General features: G+C 40.7%; 2 protein-coding genes and 4 non-coding genes across 7 annotated transcripts; 1 reads left to right on the top strand and 5 right to left on the bottom strand.

The window, feature by feature from the left end:
- Positions 1-6923: 6923 nt before the first annotated feature.
- Positions 6924-9462, bottom strand: rps11 (ribosomal protein S11). Its single transcript, XM_042087494.1, has 6 exons — positions 9347-9462; positions 8559-8699; positions 8256-8331; positions 7795-7924; positions 7382-7513; positions 6924-7104 (listed from the first exon to the last, which is right to left on the bottom strand). Exons 1-5 carry the CDS (start codon positions 9359-9361, stop codon positions 7390-7392), a joined length of 486 nt encoding a protein of 161 aa, XP_041943428.1. The 5' UTR covers positions 9362-9462; the 3' UTR covers positions 6924-7104; positions 7382-7389.
- On the bottom strand, positions 7173-7253 carry LOC121706341. The gene has a single exon (XR_006031014.1). It is a non-coding gene; the product is annotated as a small nucleolar RNA SNORD35 (small nucleolar RNA).
- Positions 7581-7662, bottom strand: LOC121706339. The gene has a single exon (XR_006031012.1). It is a non-coding gene; the product is annotated as a small nucleolar RNA SNORD35 (small nucleolar RNA).
- On the bottom strand, positions 7997-8079 carry LOC121706342. The gene has a single exon (XR_006031015.1). It is a non-coding gene; the product is annotated as a small nucleolar RNA SNORD35 (small nucleolar RNA).
- LOC121706340 lies at positions 8399-8483 on the bottom strand. The gene has a single exon (XR_006031013.1). It is a non-coding gene; the product is annotated as a small nucleolar RNA SNORD35 (small nucleolar RNA).
- Positions 9439-15004, top strand: LOC121706041 (apoptosis regulator BAX-like). 2 transcript variants are annotated; one of them, XM_042087487.1, is made up of 6 exons: positions 9439-9730; positions 10852-10921; positions 11212-11370; positions 12438-12573; positions 12733-12837; positions 13660-15004. In XM_042087487.1, exons 1-6 carry the CDS (start codon positions 9658-9660, stop codon positions 13756-13758), a joined length of 642 nt encoding a protein of 213 aa, XP_041943421.1. In that variant the 5' UTR covers positions 9439-9657; the 3' UTR covers positions 13759-15004. The 2 variants fall into 2 exon arrangements, with proteins under 2 accessions (XP_041943421.1, XP_041943420.1); XM_042087486.1 differs by having other exon boundaries at positions 9440-9730; positions 10849-10921.
- The last annotated feature ends 161 nt before the right edge of the window (positions 15005-15165 follow it).

The raw sequence follows: 15165 nt of genomic DNA on the forward strand, positions 1-15165 counted from the left end.
ATGAATTGTTTAATACTGGGACATATGAAATGTATTATTATTAAATGTAAATATAGAGCAGCACTTACCTTGCAGTAACAATGAATTTGTCAACATTCTTCTCACCACTGATAATGTGATTTGGACTTGAGACTGTATTTTGCCAGTGTTCCGTTTTCTTTCATTTTGGATACCTCATTGAGTGACAGAACACCCTGATTTGTCATACTATATTTACATATTTGGTATTGTTGGATTCAGAACAACCCCACCTTTCCAAACATATGTGTTTCTATGATAATCCCTGGTAAAGCAGCTACAAAGTAAATGAAAACATTCTGCATAGATATTAATTTTTTGCATGTCCGCTTATTTTAGGTGTATGTTTACTTGTCTCTATTCATTCCATACATCAAGATATTCACATCCAGTCTTTTCTAGGTAAAGCAACTTCCTGACTATAAACATGCCAAGTTTATAAAGCTCTCAGAGCTTGTGTGATTGATCTGCACTAATTTATATGCCTTAACTCTAATACAGTCCTTTTTTGGTTTTGGGGTGTATAACAATATCTGTTAATTTAACAATCTTAGCAGTACATTTTTTTTAGCCAAGAATCCATTTCATATATGGAAGACCTTAGAGATGAGGAAAAACATTGTTGGGTTTAGTTCTACCTCTGGTAGGGGTATCTCAAAAACTAAAGCCCTTTCTGACCATTTGTCACTAGCCTATTAGGGATCATGTCACACGAAACAATCAGCGTTCCCACGGGTCACGGAGCTTCTGGAATATAATGGAATTTTGGAAAGTCAGGGAATATTATAATTTTTGGGGCAGTCATGGAATCTTGTTGAAGCAGTTGAAAATGTACATGCCAAAATACATTAATACATAATATAATATAGTTATATATATGTTTTTTATATATTACCTTACAAGGATACAAGGAAGTTTATTGTCACATGCATATAGTTACTGGAAGTAAGAAATGCAGTGAAATGATGTACCTTGCCTACTCTCTTATATGTCCAAATTTATTTTATGCTGCTCTAGACTTTATTCTTGCACTGTTGGACTGACTGTTGGACTGACTCATTTGCACCATCACCATGACACTCACTCACGGCTCCTATTGCGTTCGTTCCGTCAACGCATGCCAGTGGGTGTTCCCGACGCTATGCAAATGACTTGAAGTAAAACCGTAATGTGATTGGTTGGTGCCGTCCGTACACTGTAACAAGATTCTGTGATTTTCACAGCATCACTACTGTTTTTGAGAAAAATGTGTACTGTATTTGTGAATACAGTATGTTGCTGTAGTTTCACTATGAATTATGGTCAAAAATGGTCAAACTACAGTAATAAAAATTTCCTGCGAATCATAACACAGTAAAAAATCTGACTCCTCCCTCACTTGTCAGCTTTTTGAAAATTTTGAAAAAACATGGCGGAAAATCAGTTGGGGTTTTCTGTTTTCTTTTTGCACATAAATACAAAGTTAAGCTCCCAGATAGCAAGGTAACATTGATATTATGTTGATTTTCCATCCAAATCATCATTTTGAAAAGATATTGAAAAGTCATGGATTTATGGTTTACTGGGAAATTTTGACGTGGTGATTGAAACGTCCACGACGTTTGAACTGTCCGGCGGCGGGAGATCATTTTTGAGCAACAGTTCAGTCAGTCAGACCAACGGTGTTCAGCACTCTGTCAAGTTCGCAGCTCCACCTTAATGGTAAGCAAGCATTTATTTATGTAACGTTAATATTTCATTGTGAAATTGTACTACATTAAATTCGGGCATGTGTACAGTCTATGTACGTTGTACTGTCTAACTTACAAACTCATCCATGCTTGTTGGATCAACTAGCAGCTAAGTAACGTTAGGCTAGCTATCATAGTTGCTGTTGCTGTGAAGGTGGCATTAACGTTAATGTTTTATGTTACGTTAACGTTTTGGCAGTCTCGTTTATATTAGGCCTACCTTAGTTCTCAGTAAGTTACAGTTTATTATATTCATATAATTTATATAAAACATTCGCTAGTAGTGCTAGGCCTAGTATGTTACTGGCACAATGTTAGGCTGAAGATGATGTGCTGCTGGTTAACGTTAACGTGGAGGTTTAGCTGCTACCAGCTAACTTATGTAGCATTAACTCATCGTAATCAGTACATATATCTAATGTGTTGCTGCAAGCAAACATCATCAATGAGCTCACCAAGCTGGCTAACGTTAGCAGCTAAATATACCTTGCGAAACTGAGTTATGCTAACACCATCTTCAGCCTGGCATTTTGACAGTAAACTCAAAAAACATACAGTATATATATAAATGATTATTCTAAAGTTTCACTTGTAAGTAGCCTTCAGTTTCAGTTGAAAATTGTTATCTAACACTGTTTATCTTTTTTTCTTCTATTTCTGCTAGGTGCTGCTTCACTCTGCTATTGGTGGTGGATCAGGCTGACTGCAACCGTTGGTCTAACGTTAGGATGCAGCACACGAGAATTTCTAAACGGAAAAAAAGTGAATAAATGTACTTGCTTTTCAAACTGATAACAAGTTGTCAATGGTTATTTAAGCAAGTTTGTGTAGCCTAAACCATACCTACGCCTAGTGAAATTTATCCTGGCTGTAGATAAAGCAGGATATGAATTTCCCAAAATTACTGTATATAATATTACAGCACTGGTATTACTACTGTACTAAGTTACAGTATGATCCATAAGTACTGTGATTAAAAATACGGTAGACAATTCAATACTGTATACATTACAGCACTGGTAGTACTACTGTAGTTTGCATTTACAGTATCAGGCATAGGTACTGTGATTTCATATACAGTAGGTGTACTGTAGAGTGAAATACAGCAACTTGCTGGTTATTTGCTGCCAGCAAGTTGCTGTAAATTTTACGTTAAACTTTTTACAGTGTAGATTGGCTTGATTGGCCGATGCCATCTGAGTCCCATGCGTTTCCCACCAGCTGTGCTAGTTGACTAGTTCAAACGTTTGCCAACTTAATAAAAGCTTAACTTGTGTCACACTGTTCGCCAACAGCAACATCCATCTTAGCAACTCTAGCAACTCTCCGTTGGCTTGTGAGCTCCAGAAAGGGGCGCGTCTAGATTTCTAGGCCGTCCGAAATCTAGGGCGCTAGGGGCGCGTCTAGATTTCTAGGCTAGTCTGTCGGTGCAGCAACAGAACTTCTCAACGCGAGCGACGAAAGAAGCGCGACGCGACGGACCCACAATTCAGTTCGGCAACGGATGACGTGAGCCCATGAAAAGTGAATGGGATGCGTCTCCAGCAACGCAATGCACGTAGCTGTGTGTAGCACCCCTGATCCTAGCACGCGATGTAAATTCCCCAAATCGCGACGCTACCATCCATGAAGACGCTTTGATGGGCGTCCCCTTTTGTAGATGTGTGGTAACGGCAGGGCAAGAGCAGGTAGCCTAGTAAACAACCAAACAAAATGTTTCCCTCCACTATTTTGAAATTACCGAGGGAAAGTCACATCTATAAATTAGTTTGCAATTTGGGCGGACATTTCAATCATGAAGTTATCCATGTAGGATTCTAGCCACACATCATACAAACACGGAAATGTAGACACTGCTATGATTATTTTTTCTCATCTGACATGTTTCTGTACGTTGGCGGTAACCACACTACCGGAAAATTAGGTTTTGTTTAGGCTACGTAATGATGGACCTCCCCTGCGTTTTGCTCTACTATTGGATACTCGCCTCGCGATGGACGGATTCATTTGCATAAAGTTGGGGATTGCTGAACTTTTTGACGCGCCGCAGCCACAGCACTCGTCGCACCGCATACCCAGAGTCCTATGCGGGTGCGGAATTCGCTTCTCATAGAAATGAATAGGGATACTGCGTCTCGGTGTTCGCATCGCATGCTAGTGGATCAGGGGCGTAGGAGCCGTCACTGAATTGTGGGTCCGTTGCGTCGCGTTTCTCCCGCCGCTCGCGTTGAGAAGTTCAGCTGTTGCTGCACCGACAGACGGCACCAGCTTTTACTTCAAGTCATTACAGTGCATGAAAATGCACTGTACTGTTATTCCAAGGCTTTTTCTTCTTCTTCGTATTCTTCTTCTTCTAACGCAGTTAATGCAGCTTCAACCGTTTAACGTAGAAACTTAATTCAAACTGCGTTGCGTAGGTCTTACTTAGGACATGTGGGCTTTGTATTTTTCAACTTTGTAACTTTTATACTTTTTAAACTATTAATTAAAAACTACTCAAAATGTCCCCATAGACTTAACATGGGCTGATGACATCACAATAGAGCCGTTAAGCAATTAGAATCCTGTGGCAGGTGTTCCGGCCACCTGGATCAACTGCCAGTCTCAGCAGAGAGGGTTAAAGCGGAGCGAGAGGCGCAAACGTTCGACAATTTCCGCGTTCGATTATTGCAAGGGGGAGGGGGGAAAATCCCCCTTTATGCAGACCAGAGTAAACCCTCGCTGCACTAATGTCAATGGAGACTTGTGGAATTTTACCAATAAATTGGTCATTATGTCTTTCTGGATTTGTTGAGGGTTTTTTGGAACATTTTGTCATAATCTGTAAGTGTTTGGGATCATTTCAAGCCTAAAAGTGTAATTTTTTAGTGTTCGGATTTGTAATAAAATAACTTAATATCAGACCATGCTGCTGCCAGTTACTGTCCAATTGTTAGCATGCTAGCTAGCCTCTTAGCTAAGGTAACATTTTAAACGGAGAAGTGTAATTTCTTATGCAGACCGGAACTGTCCCATTTTGCTCCCATAGTAACGAATTACGTTGCTCTATCTTGCTAGTAATCAAGGATCTTTGGTCTCAGGCTTTAAGCATACAAACTGGCCCTATTAAGACTACACATCCTGTTCAACTGCTTCCTCTGCCAAAAACTGTTTCAAAATAAAAGTCCTCACTACAATATTTCACTGTTAAACAATTTAACCCTTTAAACTACTGAACTTTTTAACTGTTCAGCCATTGTAACTGTTACTTGTCATCAACTATGAATCCTACCCACTGTAGCTAGTTAGCATGTTAGCATTGTTAGCATTTTTAACAAAACTGCTAAAAACGATTAGCTAAGTTAGCTAAGTAACATGGTTAGCATAGTTAGCAAGCTAGCATGTTAGCATGCTAGTTAGCATTTTAACAAAACTGCTAAAAATGATTAGCTAAGTTAGCTAAGTAACATGGTTAACATAGTTAACATGCTAGCATGCTAGTTAGCATTTTTAGCAAAACTGTTAAAAATGATTAGCTAAGTAACGTGGTTAGCATGCTAACATGTTAGTTAGCATTTTTAGCAAAACTACTAAAAATGATTAGCTAAGTAACATGGTTAGCATAGTTAGCATGCTAATTAGCATAACTACTAAAAATTATTAGCTAGGTTAGCTAAGTCACATGGTTACCATAATTAGCATTTTAACATTGTTAGCATGCTAGTTAGCATAGTAACTTGGTTAACATTATTATCTTTGTTAACATAGTTAGCAAAACTACTAGCAAACATTAGAGCCATTCCAACTGTCAGTTATCGTCAACTATCTACCTAAATAATTTAACCATTTAAACTATCCACCTATTTAACTGTTCACTCATCTACTTAGCAACCAGTATAGTTTGTTTTTACTCTGTATGATATTTTACATCATATTTTTTGCATTTTCATGCACTGTATTTCCTTCAGGAAATGCTTTTCTAGTTTGCATTGCTACCGTCGGGAACACCCACTGGCATGCGTTGACGGAACGCAGCTGTGTGTAGGAGCCGTCACAGAGAACCTTACCTTATGCACAGAGAATATAACAGGCTCAGTCTTTGCCTCAGTCATTGCAAGCTCTCATGCTTAATCACCCACTATGAGGTTACTGTTTTTAGACTTGATTTATATTTAGTGTTATTTAGTATAATTTGTATTTTAGTATATTCTTTATCTTCTACTGTCCTTATTGCTTACTTGTTTTTTTTTTTATTTATATTATACACTTTTTCTGCTGTTAGTGAATGTTGTGTGTGATGTCTGTATGCTACTGAGACCTTGAATTTCCCCTTGGGGATCAATAGTATCGAAATATTTTCACACAGAATTGGTGTCCATCTGGTTACTAGCTTTACTGCTTGCTTGAGTAGCCAAACTCTGTTTATACAATGCCCATTTATTCATCTACAGATTTTTTTAAAAAATCTTGAAGGCTACATGGCTGCTCTTGAAATTATTGGTCAGTATATTGTACCATTCATTATAGCAAAGTCCTTTTAGGCAAGTCCCTCCACTCAGCGGCCATATAGCAACGATTTTTGGGCACTCATCGGGCACCCTATTCTGCAAAAATGCGCGTGCGCAAGGCTTCACGACACCAATCTTGCTCCTGCGGCGAGTTCACAACACATAATTGGGAAGATGTCTTCACAACACCACATATGATGGGCTCAATGTATTCACTTCACGCCACATGATTGGCTCAATGTATTCACATGTCGACGTTTTGCCGAGGAAGGGGTGGGATATGTGTAGACAACGGCCATATTGGCGTTACAAACTAACCCCATGCATTTCTATGGAGGATTTTTTAAGTGCTGCGTCTCCTCAATTGAAAGTCTCTGATTATAGTGAAGTCATGGAAATTCAGTTTTTTGTGTGAGTAGGCCATTGTTTGAGCTACTGTTGATAACTAGTGCACGATGACAAATAACTTAAAGGAATCTAGTTGGTCTTGTTAATAATGACCCTGCAAGATCCCTAGTCGTTGCAAAATCATAGTCTAGTATGTGATGTTAGATGTGAGCGGGTAAGAGGCCAGTCTTTCAAAAGTCTTTTCCAAATATTTAAAGTCTTCTGGTATAAGGATTCCATAAGGGAACCTTTAATTGATGTGTAGGTTTGTTTGGAAACTGTCTAAAACACAACTCAAATCTTTGTAGACAACAGATGTTTTATTTCTCCCTCATAATGTAGCACATTTTCGGGTTCAAATAAACAGGTCCTTTGACAATGTCTTAAAACTTCTGGAACTGTTTCTTGGTGCCGGCTGCTTTGGTGAAGGACATTAAACTCAGTTGCACTCTCCAACTGCGATGTCCCCCACAGTAATATCCCTGGAAAACAACAATAATCCTTCACTCAAAATGCTTTATTCCACATGGTTCACTTGGTTAAATTACAGTTAACTGCATCAGTAATGCCTAAAGGCGTTGTCGTCAATGCCATAGACTTGGAAGACCATCGTGAGAAGACATCATTTGCAGCTTAAGTCACTACTTCAATTCCATGTAAAAAACATTATGTAAACATTGGTACTTCAAAATAAGTAGACTGAACATTGGCTCTCAGCAGGGTGAGTCAGAAACAGTCACACCTGTCATTTTGACTTACCTAATGTCTTAAAACTTCTGGAACTGTTTCTTGGCGCCAGCTGCCTTGGTGACTTTGAGGACATTGAACCTTACGGTTTTGCTGAGGGGTCGGCACTCTCCAACTGTGACAATGTCCCCCACAGTAACATCCCTGGAAAACAGCAAGAATGCTTACTCAAAATGCTTTGCTCAACATGGTTCACTTGGTTAAATTGCAGTTAACTGCATCAGTAATGCCTTAAGGCGTTGTCGTCAATGCCACAGACTTGGAAGACCATCGTGAGAAAAACATCATTTGCAGCTTAAGTCAGTTCTACAATTTCATGTGAAAAACAGTATTATGAAGACATTGATACTTCAAAATAAGTAGGCTAAAGATTTGGCTCTCAGCAAGGAGAGTTGGAAACAGTCACACCTGTCATTTTGACTTACCTAAAGCAAGGGGAAAGATGGACAGACATGTTCTTGTGCCTCTTCTCAAACCTGTTGTACTTGCGGATGTAGTGCAGGTAGTCCCGTCGGATGACAATGGTCCTCTGCATCTTCATCTTGGTCACAACACCTGTATGAGGAAGGAAAGCTGATTTATTAAAAACATAAATACAAATGTGCCACCTGACTGACTAAAAAATAACTGGCTGCATCAGTGTTGCCAAAAGGCTATTTCGTCAAAGTCTTAGGACTTGGAAGACCATCGTGAGAAAAACATCACTTGCTGCCCAGCACAAATAGTAGCCATTAAAGAATTTAGCCAACATGCATGATCAGACTTTCAGAGGGACCTACTCAACACCAAGTCATGAGGGTAGAGACAAGTTACACAAAAGTAAAGATGATGGGCTAACAGGAATTAGACCAGACAGGTCACAATCAAAATAAACATAGGACCTTACCTGAGAGAATACGACCACGGATGGAAACATTTCCGGTGAAGGGGCATTTCTTGTCAATGTAAGTGCCTTCAACAGCCTGCAAAAGATAATTCAGATTTCACTGCCATCCTTGACACAAAAGGTTTCTTCCCATTTCTACAGAGGGGGCTGCATCAGCATTGCCTTTAGGCAGTATCGTCAAAACCCTTGGGCCTCAGAAGACCATCGTGAGAAAAAGAATCATATGCAGTTGCGAATAATCTTGTCAATAGTGTTTTGGGCTCACAACTTGAATATCCAGCTGAACCACAGTATCCAGCTCACCTCTCTGGGGGTCTTGAAGCCCAAGCCAACATTTCTGTGATAGCGTGGTAGTTTCTCCTTGGCAGTGTCTTTGCCATCTGCAACCAGAACACGCTTCTTGTTCTGGAAGATGGTGGGCTGCTTCTGATAAGCCCTCTCGTTCTGAGGAAATAAAAAACATAATTGGTCACCTTCTGAATATATATGTCAAGTTTATCCAACAGTCTATTACATCCTCGGCCTGGCTGATAGCAGAAAAGTCCACTAGTAAGTTTCCTGAAATTACAAAATAAGTTACTAACTCCTAAATGTGACAAAATGCAACCCAACGTCTCCAACTCCACATAGCATACAAGTCAAACTACTAAAGCCGCAGGAGATCGGACTTCCTGCTAACATTAGCAGGGTGGCTAACTATTTTCTAGAGCTTGATTTGGATTTGGGCAAACGGATTGGCTTTGAACTGGGAAACTAACAGACATTTCCTTGGTGTTTCCCAGCTATGAACTCTACGCACGTGACAAATATGTACAGCATGGAAGACTTGGAGGCAAAGCTAGCAAGGAGAGCTAACCATTCTTCGACAACTTCAATGCAGAGGCCTCTAACGACGAACTCCACATTGTACAAGAGCGTGTTCATACCACTGGCAATCATTCATTTTCCTAACGACATATTCGGTCAAAGCAAGCATTAATGCGAATCCGGTGTTATTCTTCACCACTTACGTATAAACATGTGCCAAAATGCTCACATTAAAGGTCCTTTAAAAGCATAGTTATAAAACCACGCGTTTGAGCCGACCATACCTGAGCGTCCGCCATCTTCGCCAGTCGAGTCGTAAAGAGAACTACACATGCGCGCGGAGGCCCAAAGACGACACAGACCGGATCTGACGCATTGGAACGCGTTTTTAGCTGTTGTGTTGTCTGGTGCGGTTTTGCTGTGAATTACGACAACAGAGAGCGCTTATATTTTTTTGCGAGTTTAAACGTGTTATTTAACAAATTATTTACCAAACCTTATATCATTCGTGGTTAAGGTTGTATCTGAATTACTGATCAACATAACCAAAACACGGGACACTTGTTCCCAACATAAACTTCCTTTCCTCTGTCAGATGACGACAGGCGGAAACCCAGAACAATATTTTCATCGGAACATGGCTGAGCTGCCCGGAGAAGGCGATGCGGGTAAGAAGCATCTACGGCAAAATGTATCAAGAATTGATATATATCAGGTTTAGCTTGCTGAAGGTGTATGGAATTTATTGGAGATGACGTGGTATGTCTCTTGATTCGATTGACGGGTCGAAATGAATGCAACACTAAAGCAAGCTAACGCATGAACGAAGCTATGATGACATCAGGCTGATTAATTTTGTGAAGCTACTCCGCTAGTTCGCTAGTCTCTACCCTACCCGACAACAACATTCATGTCGTATGCATAGAGCAGCTTCTGGGAGTGTTGGCATCGTTGACATATTATTCCAATGCTGTCGGTATATGTTAGAAGTTGTTTTGGTTCGCTTTGCCGAGAGTGTTTAATTAAAACGTAAAGCAGTTCTAACAAGTTTCATCGTCACTGAACTATTTCTGAAGAAAAGTGAGCGATACATTATAAACATGTGCCGTGTATATTGGCGGATCACTTGTACACTTGTAGCGTCACCGCACTTCTCTCTTTCTCAGTGAAATGATTGGCTTTGTCACAGTAACGTTCAGTTAGTTAGCCCTGCTGTAAAAAGTTACATTTATGTTCACCACTGTAACTTTATTCTGTGTGAGAATTCAAGTTACACATCCACAGGACAAGTGGTTTAAACAACATAGCCATGGGCAACATTGATAATGAACATGGACCAAATTCCAGTATTTATTGAGGTTACTGCCGCCTATCAGGCTTCCAAAAGGTCTGGCTGTTCATTTACGAAATGGAACCAGAGGAAAGATAATCATAGCAAAACTAGACTTGAAATTACTTGCTTGTTTTATGTACTGGATGTACAACCAATGTGTTTTGTCAACAGTCCCAGAAAATATGCCACAAACGACGATGGCAACGCTCGAAATGGATCTGTACTCAAAATAAATAAATGTTATAGTAAACATGCTATGACTCAGAGCTTTTCAGCTGTTGCTGACTGTGTACATCAGATGTACACATTAGAGTGATGTAAAAGATAAACAAACTACTTCAAGTGCTGTAAGTCCAAGCTTCTTTGTTAGGAGAGCTTCTTCAGTTTATTTGCAGTAGGACTTGGGCCCTAGGCTTGCAGTAGGGTTTGACTTGATACTTTCTCTCTTCTCAGCAGGTAAACCCACTGGGTCAGCAGGTAAAGCCACTGATAACGTCCTGGAGGTGGGAACTGACTTGTTGAAAGAGTGAGTGTCCTACTGTCGAGTGTCTCTGAAATATGAATACCTGTTACGAAGAACTGAATAGTGATGATGTGGGCTTGCTTCATGCTTCCATGCCTCTTGAGGGCCTGTCTTCAGATTATTAGATTTATGAACCAAAGGATGATTTACACCTGGACCTATGTTTGAGTCTGTGCTCTTGTTAGTGAAGGGGATTTGTTAATGAAATGTAATCAATACCCTGATGTTTCCTCCTTTCTCTCTCTCTCTCATGTTAAAACGGCGATGTTTCATCCATCGTTGTCTGTACTCAGATTCATATATGAGCGGGTGCGTCGTCATGGTGACCCAGAGGCATCGGTGACGCGGAGCGAGCTGGGGGGGAGGGAACTGTGTGACCCCAACCACAAGCGACTGGCACAGTGCCTACAGCAGATCGGAGACGAGCTAGACAGCAACACACAGCTGCAGAGGTATGTCAGTGCTGTCTCATTGTCACCAGATGGGGGCAGTGTCACCCCTTAGAGCAGCGGTTCCCAAACTTTCTTTCCCGTGTACCACCACCTACATCTTGACTCGGCTCGCGCACCCCCACCATCCAACACATAAAAACGTAACACATTCTATTGACACATTCCAGGCATCATGTTTACAGTAATTAGCCGCCCTACATGATAACAAATAACCAGTGGTGGAGGAAGTACTGAAACTCAGTACTTAAGTAAAAGTACAAATACACAGATAAATATTTACTTTAGTAAAAGTAAAAGTACCACAATGACAACCCTACTTAAGTAAAAGTAAAGTACCTGCTTTTAAATGTACTTTAAGTATTAAAAGTAAAAGTATTTGCATAATGATTTATTCTCTTAATATCTATATTCTAAAAAAAAAAAATCAGTATGTGCTGTGCCATTTTAATTAAGCTAGTTTTAGGTTATACTCGACTAGATAGTTTTAAGCTAAAGCAATTGTGCTTACCATCTGTGGCCCAGTTTACATTCTGACCTACAATTCTAGCGACTGTAATTCTGGTTATTTACTAGGGTGATCTGCTGAGTAAAATATAATTCAGCAAAACACAAGAGCCTGAAGTTTAACGGGGTGAAAATTTACTTAAGTACACTAACGAAGTATTTGTACTTCGTTACATTCCACCACTGCAAATAACAAAATCAAAATGTGCAATTGGTCTATGAGCTTTCACACTAAAAAATAGTGTGGAGAACAATATTATGAAACACAAAGAACAAAGAGAACATAAGCTTAAGATATACGTAAAAAAAAAAAATGTAACACCTTTCCGACATTGCCCTTTTCATCTCGCGTACCCTAGTGGAAGCTCGCGTACCACTGGTGGAACCACTGGTGGTACACGTACCATAGTTTGGGAATCCCTGCCCTAGAGTCTGAAGTGGAATCCATGCAGAGATGGGCCCTCTCAGACACCTCACTACAAGGCCATCATAAGGATGGATGTTCAGATGGTGTCCTCTCTCTCATTCTCCTCTTGTATGTCTCCTGCACCACTTCTCATCAGCATGATCAATGACTCAGCGCTGAAGCCCACCAAGGACGTGTTTGTGAAGGTGGCTTGTGAGATCTTCTCAGATGGGAAGTTCAACTGGGGCAGGGTGGTGGCGCTCTTCTATTTTGCCTGCAGACTAGTCATCAAGGTGAGGACTATGGCTTATCTTTCACACTGCATATTTCACACTCCTGCATCATATGTCTTACTTTCACTAATTCCCTTTGTAATTGCCAGACTGTTTGAATAAAGGATAATATCTATAATCTCTCTTTCAACCAATTGTCTTCTTCCTCTCCTTCGTCAGGCTTTATTGACCAGGGTGCCTGACATCATTCGCACCATCATAACCTGGACTATAGACTACCTTCAAGATCACGTGATCAACTGGATCCGTGAGCAAGGTGGATGGGTAAGTATACAACCTTGGTTTCTCTGTCATCCTGTCACTTTAAGTGGTGATGGTGGTGGTAATGATAATTATGGAAAAAAGGTTTTGATTGTAACTTTATTTCATCTATCGGTATTTCATAATGGTTAAATATAACATTTATATCAGTTCTTTTCAGTTAGGAACATGTGTCGATAAGATTATTGGAGTAGCAGGGTTAACAAGTTCCAAGGTAGCTAGTACTGGCTAGGTAGGTAATAAACCAAGAAAATGACTCATTTATTGCTGCATGTTTGGTACTAGCCTGGAAGCCAGCCCAAATTTACCCCGCCCACAAAGTTTGAGTTCGGGAAGTTCGGTCTGGAATAACTCCGTTGAGAAGTCTCTGTCTGAACCAGAGGTGTTTGGGCCAATCAAATAGTTTGGACGGGCTTTATACGATGATGGACAGATGAGCAACAGCACCTAGTCTTTCATGTCATTTGCGTGCACATGACTTAATTTTGTTTACAACAAAGAGTCTGTCGCTAGAGAAGCTAGCTAGATGTTTTGATTTTGCCATTACGTCTGTTGTACGAAATATTGACAACACAAACTTTAGGATGTGTTTGGCTGTTTTCCCTACAGAATTCAGATTTGTTGTTGCTGATTTGTTGTTGCTGCCAACGGAGAGTTGCTAGACTAGCCCTGGCAGCAAATGTAACTGTCCCGCAACGCTGTCAGAGTTGGATTTGATATCCACCTCTTGCTCCAACCAGCTCTTGTGTGTCCTCCACAGGTAGATGGAGATGTAGTTGCATAATTGATGGCATGAAGTAACCTTGGGTTCTTTTTGTCTTTCAGGATGGCATTCGCTCCCACTTTGGCACGCCCACGTGGCAGACTGTCGGTGTGTTCCTGGCAGGAGTTCTCACCACTGTGCTGGTCATCCGCAAACTATGAAGGGGAGGAGAAAGGAGAGTGAGCGCGTGAGAGAGAAGAGGGGAGAGAGAGAGAGATAAACTGAAAGACGGGAAAGAAAGAGTGGAGGAACAGAGAGTTGAAAGAGAAAAAAATGGCCTGGAGAAAACTCAGTGGACATGCTGGGGATGCTTAGTGGGAAGACAGCGATCTAAGATGGCTGATGTGAGCGAGGGGGATGTAGAAGTCGTGGGTGAGCAAAGGAGCTACAGAATACAATGTCATTTACTTACTCCTGCCTCACGCCTGTATGCTGTACACACACACTCACATAACAGAGCCAACGCTGAAGAAAGAGAGAGAGCAGAAGATGGGAAGAGTGAGATGAGCGAGAGATGAACGAGAGAGAGAGAGAGAGAGAGGAGGGAGGGAGGGAGGGAGGGAGGAAGGGAGGGAGGGTAGGCAGGCAGGGTCAGTAGCGACAAATGAAATGGCTTATTTATTTATTTCCAATCAAAGCAAACAAATGGTCACTGCATTCAAACTTGACAATCTTGGAACAAAGTGATCTGTCAAATCTCTCAACCCACTCAATGTGAAGAGCAGTGTAATCACCATGGATCTCTACCACTCTATACGTTTCCCACCTTTTGCACTCTCCTCAGCTATCTCCCCTCTTCTCCCCTCCGCCGTCTCCTGTCATGCTCAGCAGACACCGTTAGGTCTCTCTGATCTCTCTCTGAGCTCAGAGGTCTTGTTAGAGTGCACTTTATAGGGCTGTGTTTTGACGTGTAGAGGCACAGGTGAAGCACTGAGTGTTTACATGTGTGTGTGTGTGTGTGCACGCTTGTGTATGTGTGTGGGAGCTCACACACGTACGCAGACGTACACACAACTGATTGTGAGGAGCAGACAGACCTGTGGCGAATTACCTCTTGACAGTATAGTGTTGGGTGTACTGTATTTTTTAAATCCTGCCTATTTATACTCGTCCCACAGCACCTACTCACCTTGGTGCTTCTCTCCTTCCACACCCCTTGTCTGCTGTTGGAAATCCAGTCTTTTTTAAAAAATAATTACTTTTCAGTTGTCAGTGCCTTGGTTTTTTGTTTTTTACAACTATGAAATCACTTTAATACAATTCTCCTTTTCATCTTTTTCTACACTTTCGTACAATTTCTATAAAAATACAGGAACCATTTTGTCACTGTTGCAGTGGCCGATTGTTTGTTTTCTATGTTGTTATAAGATTAAAAAAAAAAAAAAAAAATGTTTTTACCAACTTTAATATGGCGTTGATTTTGATTTTGGTGTGTGTGTCTGTGGGGGGCAATTTAAATGAAGTAATCCAAGATAATAATTGCAACATGAGAGTAATGTTCAGTAAGTGACCTTAGTGAGATAAGGCAAGAGATTGTGGAGTGATTGTCCTTATAGAGAACATCCCTA

Source organism: Alosa sapidissima, chromosome 3 (assembly GCF_018492685.1).
Source record: "Alosa sapidissima isolate fAloSap1 chromosome 3, fAloSap1.pri, whole genome shotgun sequence".
In the NCBI taxonomy this organism is placed as follows: Eukaryota; Metazoa; Chordata; class Actinopteri; order Clupeiformes; family Clupeidae; genus Alosa; species Alosa sapidissima.

Excerpts from the sequence above, each read along its gene's own strand:
- rps11 (XM_042087494.1), bottom strand. Across the intron at positions 8,332-8,558 it reads GCTTCAAGACCCCCAGAGAG|GCTGTTGAAGGCACTTACAT; the intron begins GTGAGCTGGATA and ends TATCTTTTGCAG. Across the intron at positions 7,514-7,794 it reads CATCTTTCCCCTTGCTTTAG|GGATGTTACTGTGGGGGACA; the intron begins GTAAGTCAAAAT and ends GCTGTTTTCCAG.
- LOC121706041 (XM_042087486.1), top strand. The coding sequence starts at position 9,658 with ATGACGACAGGCGGAAACCCAGAACAATATTTTCATCGGAACATGGCT. Across the intron at positions 9,731-10,848 it reads GCCCGGAGAAGGCGATGCGG|CAGGTAAACCCACTGGGTCA; the intron begins GTAAGAAGCATC and ends CTCTCTTCTCAG. Across the intron at positions 10,922-11,211 it reads GGAACTGACTTGTTGAAAGA|ATTCATATATGAGCGGGTGC; the intron begins GTGAGTGTCCTA and ends GTCTGTACTCAG.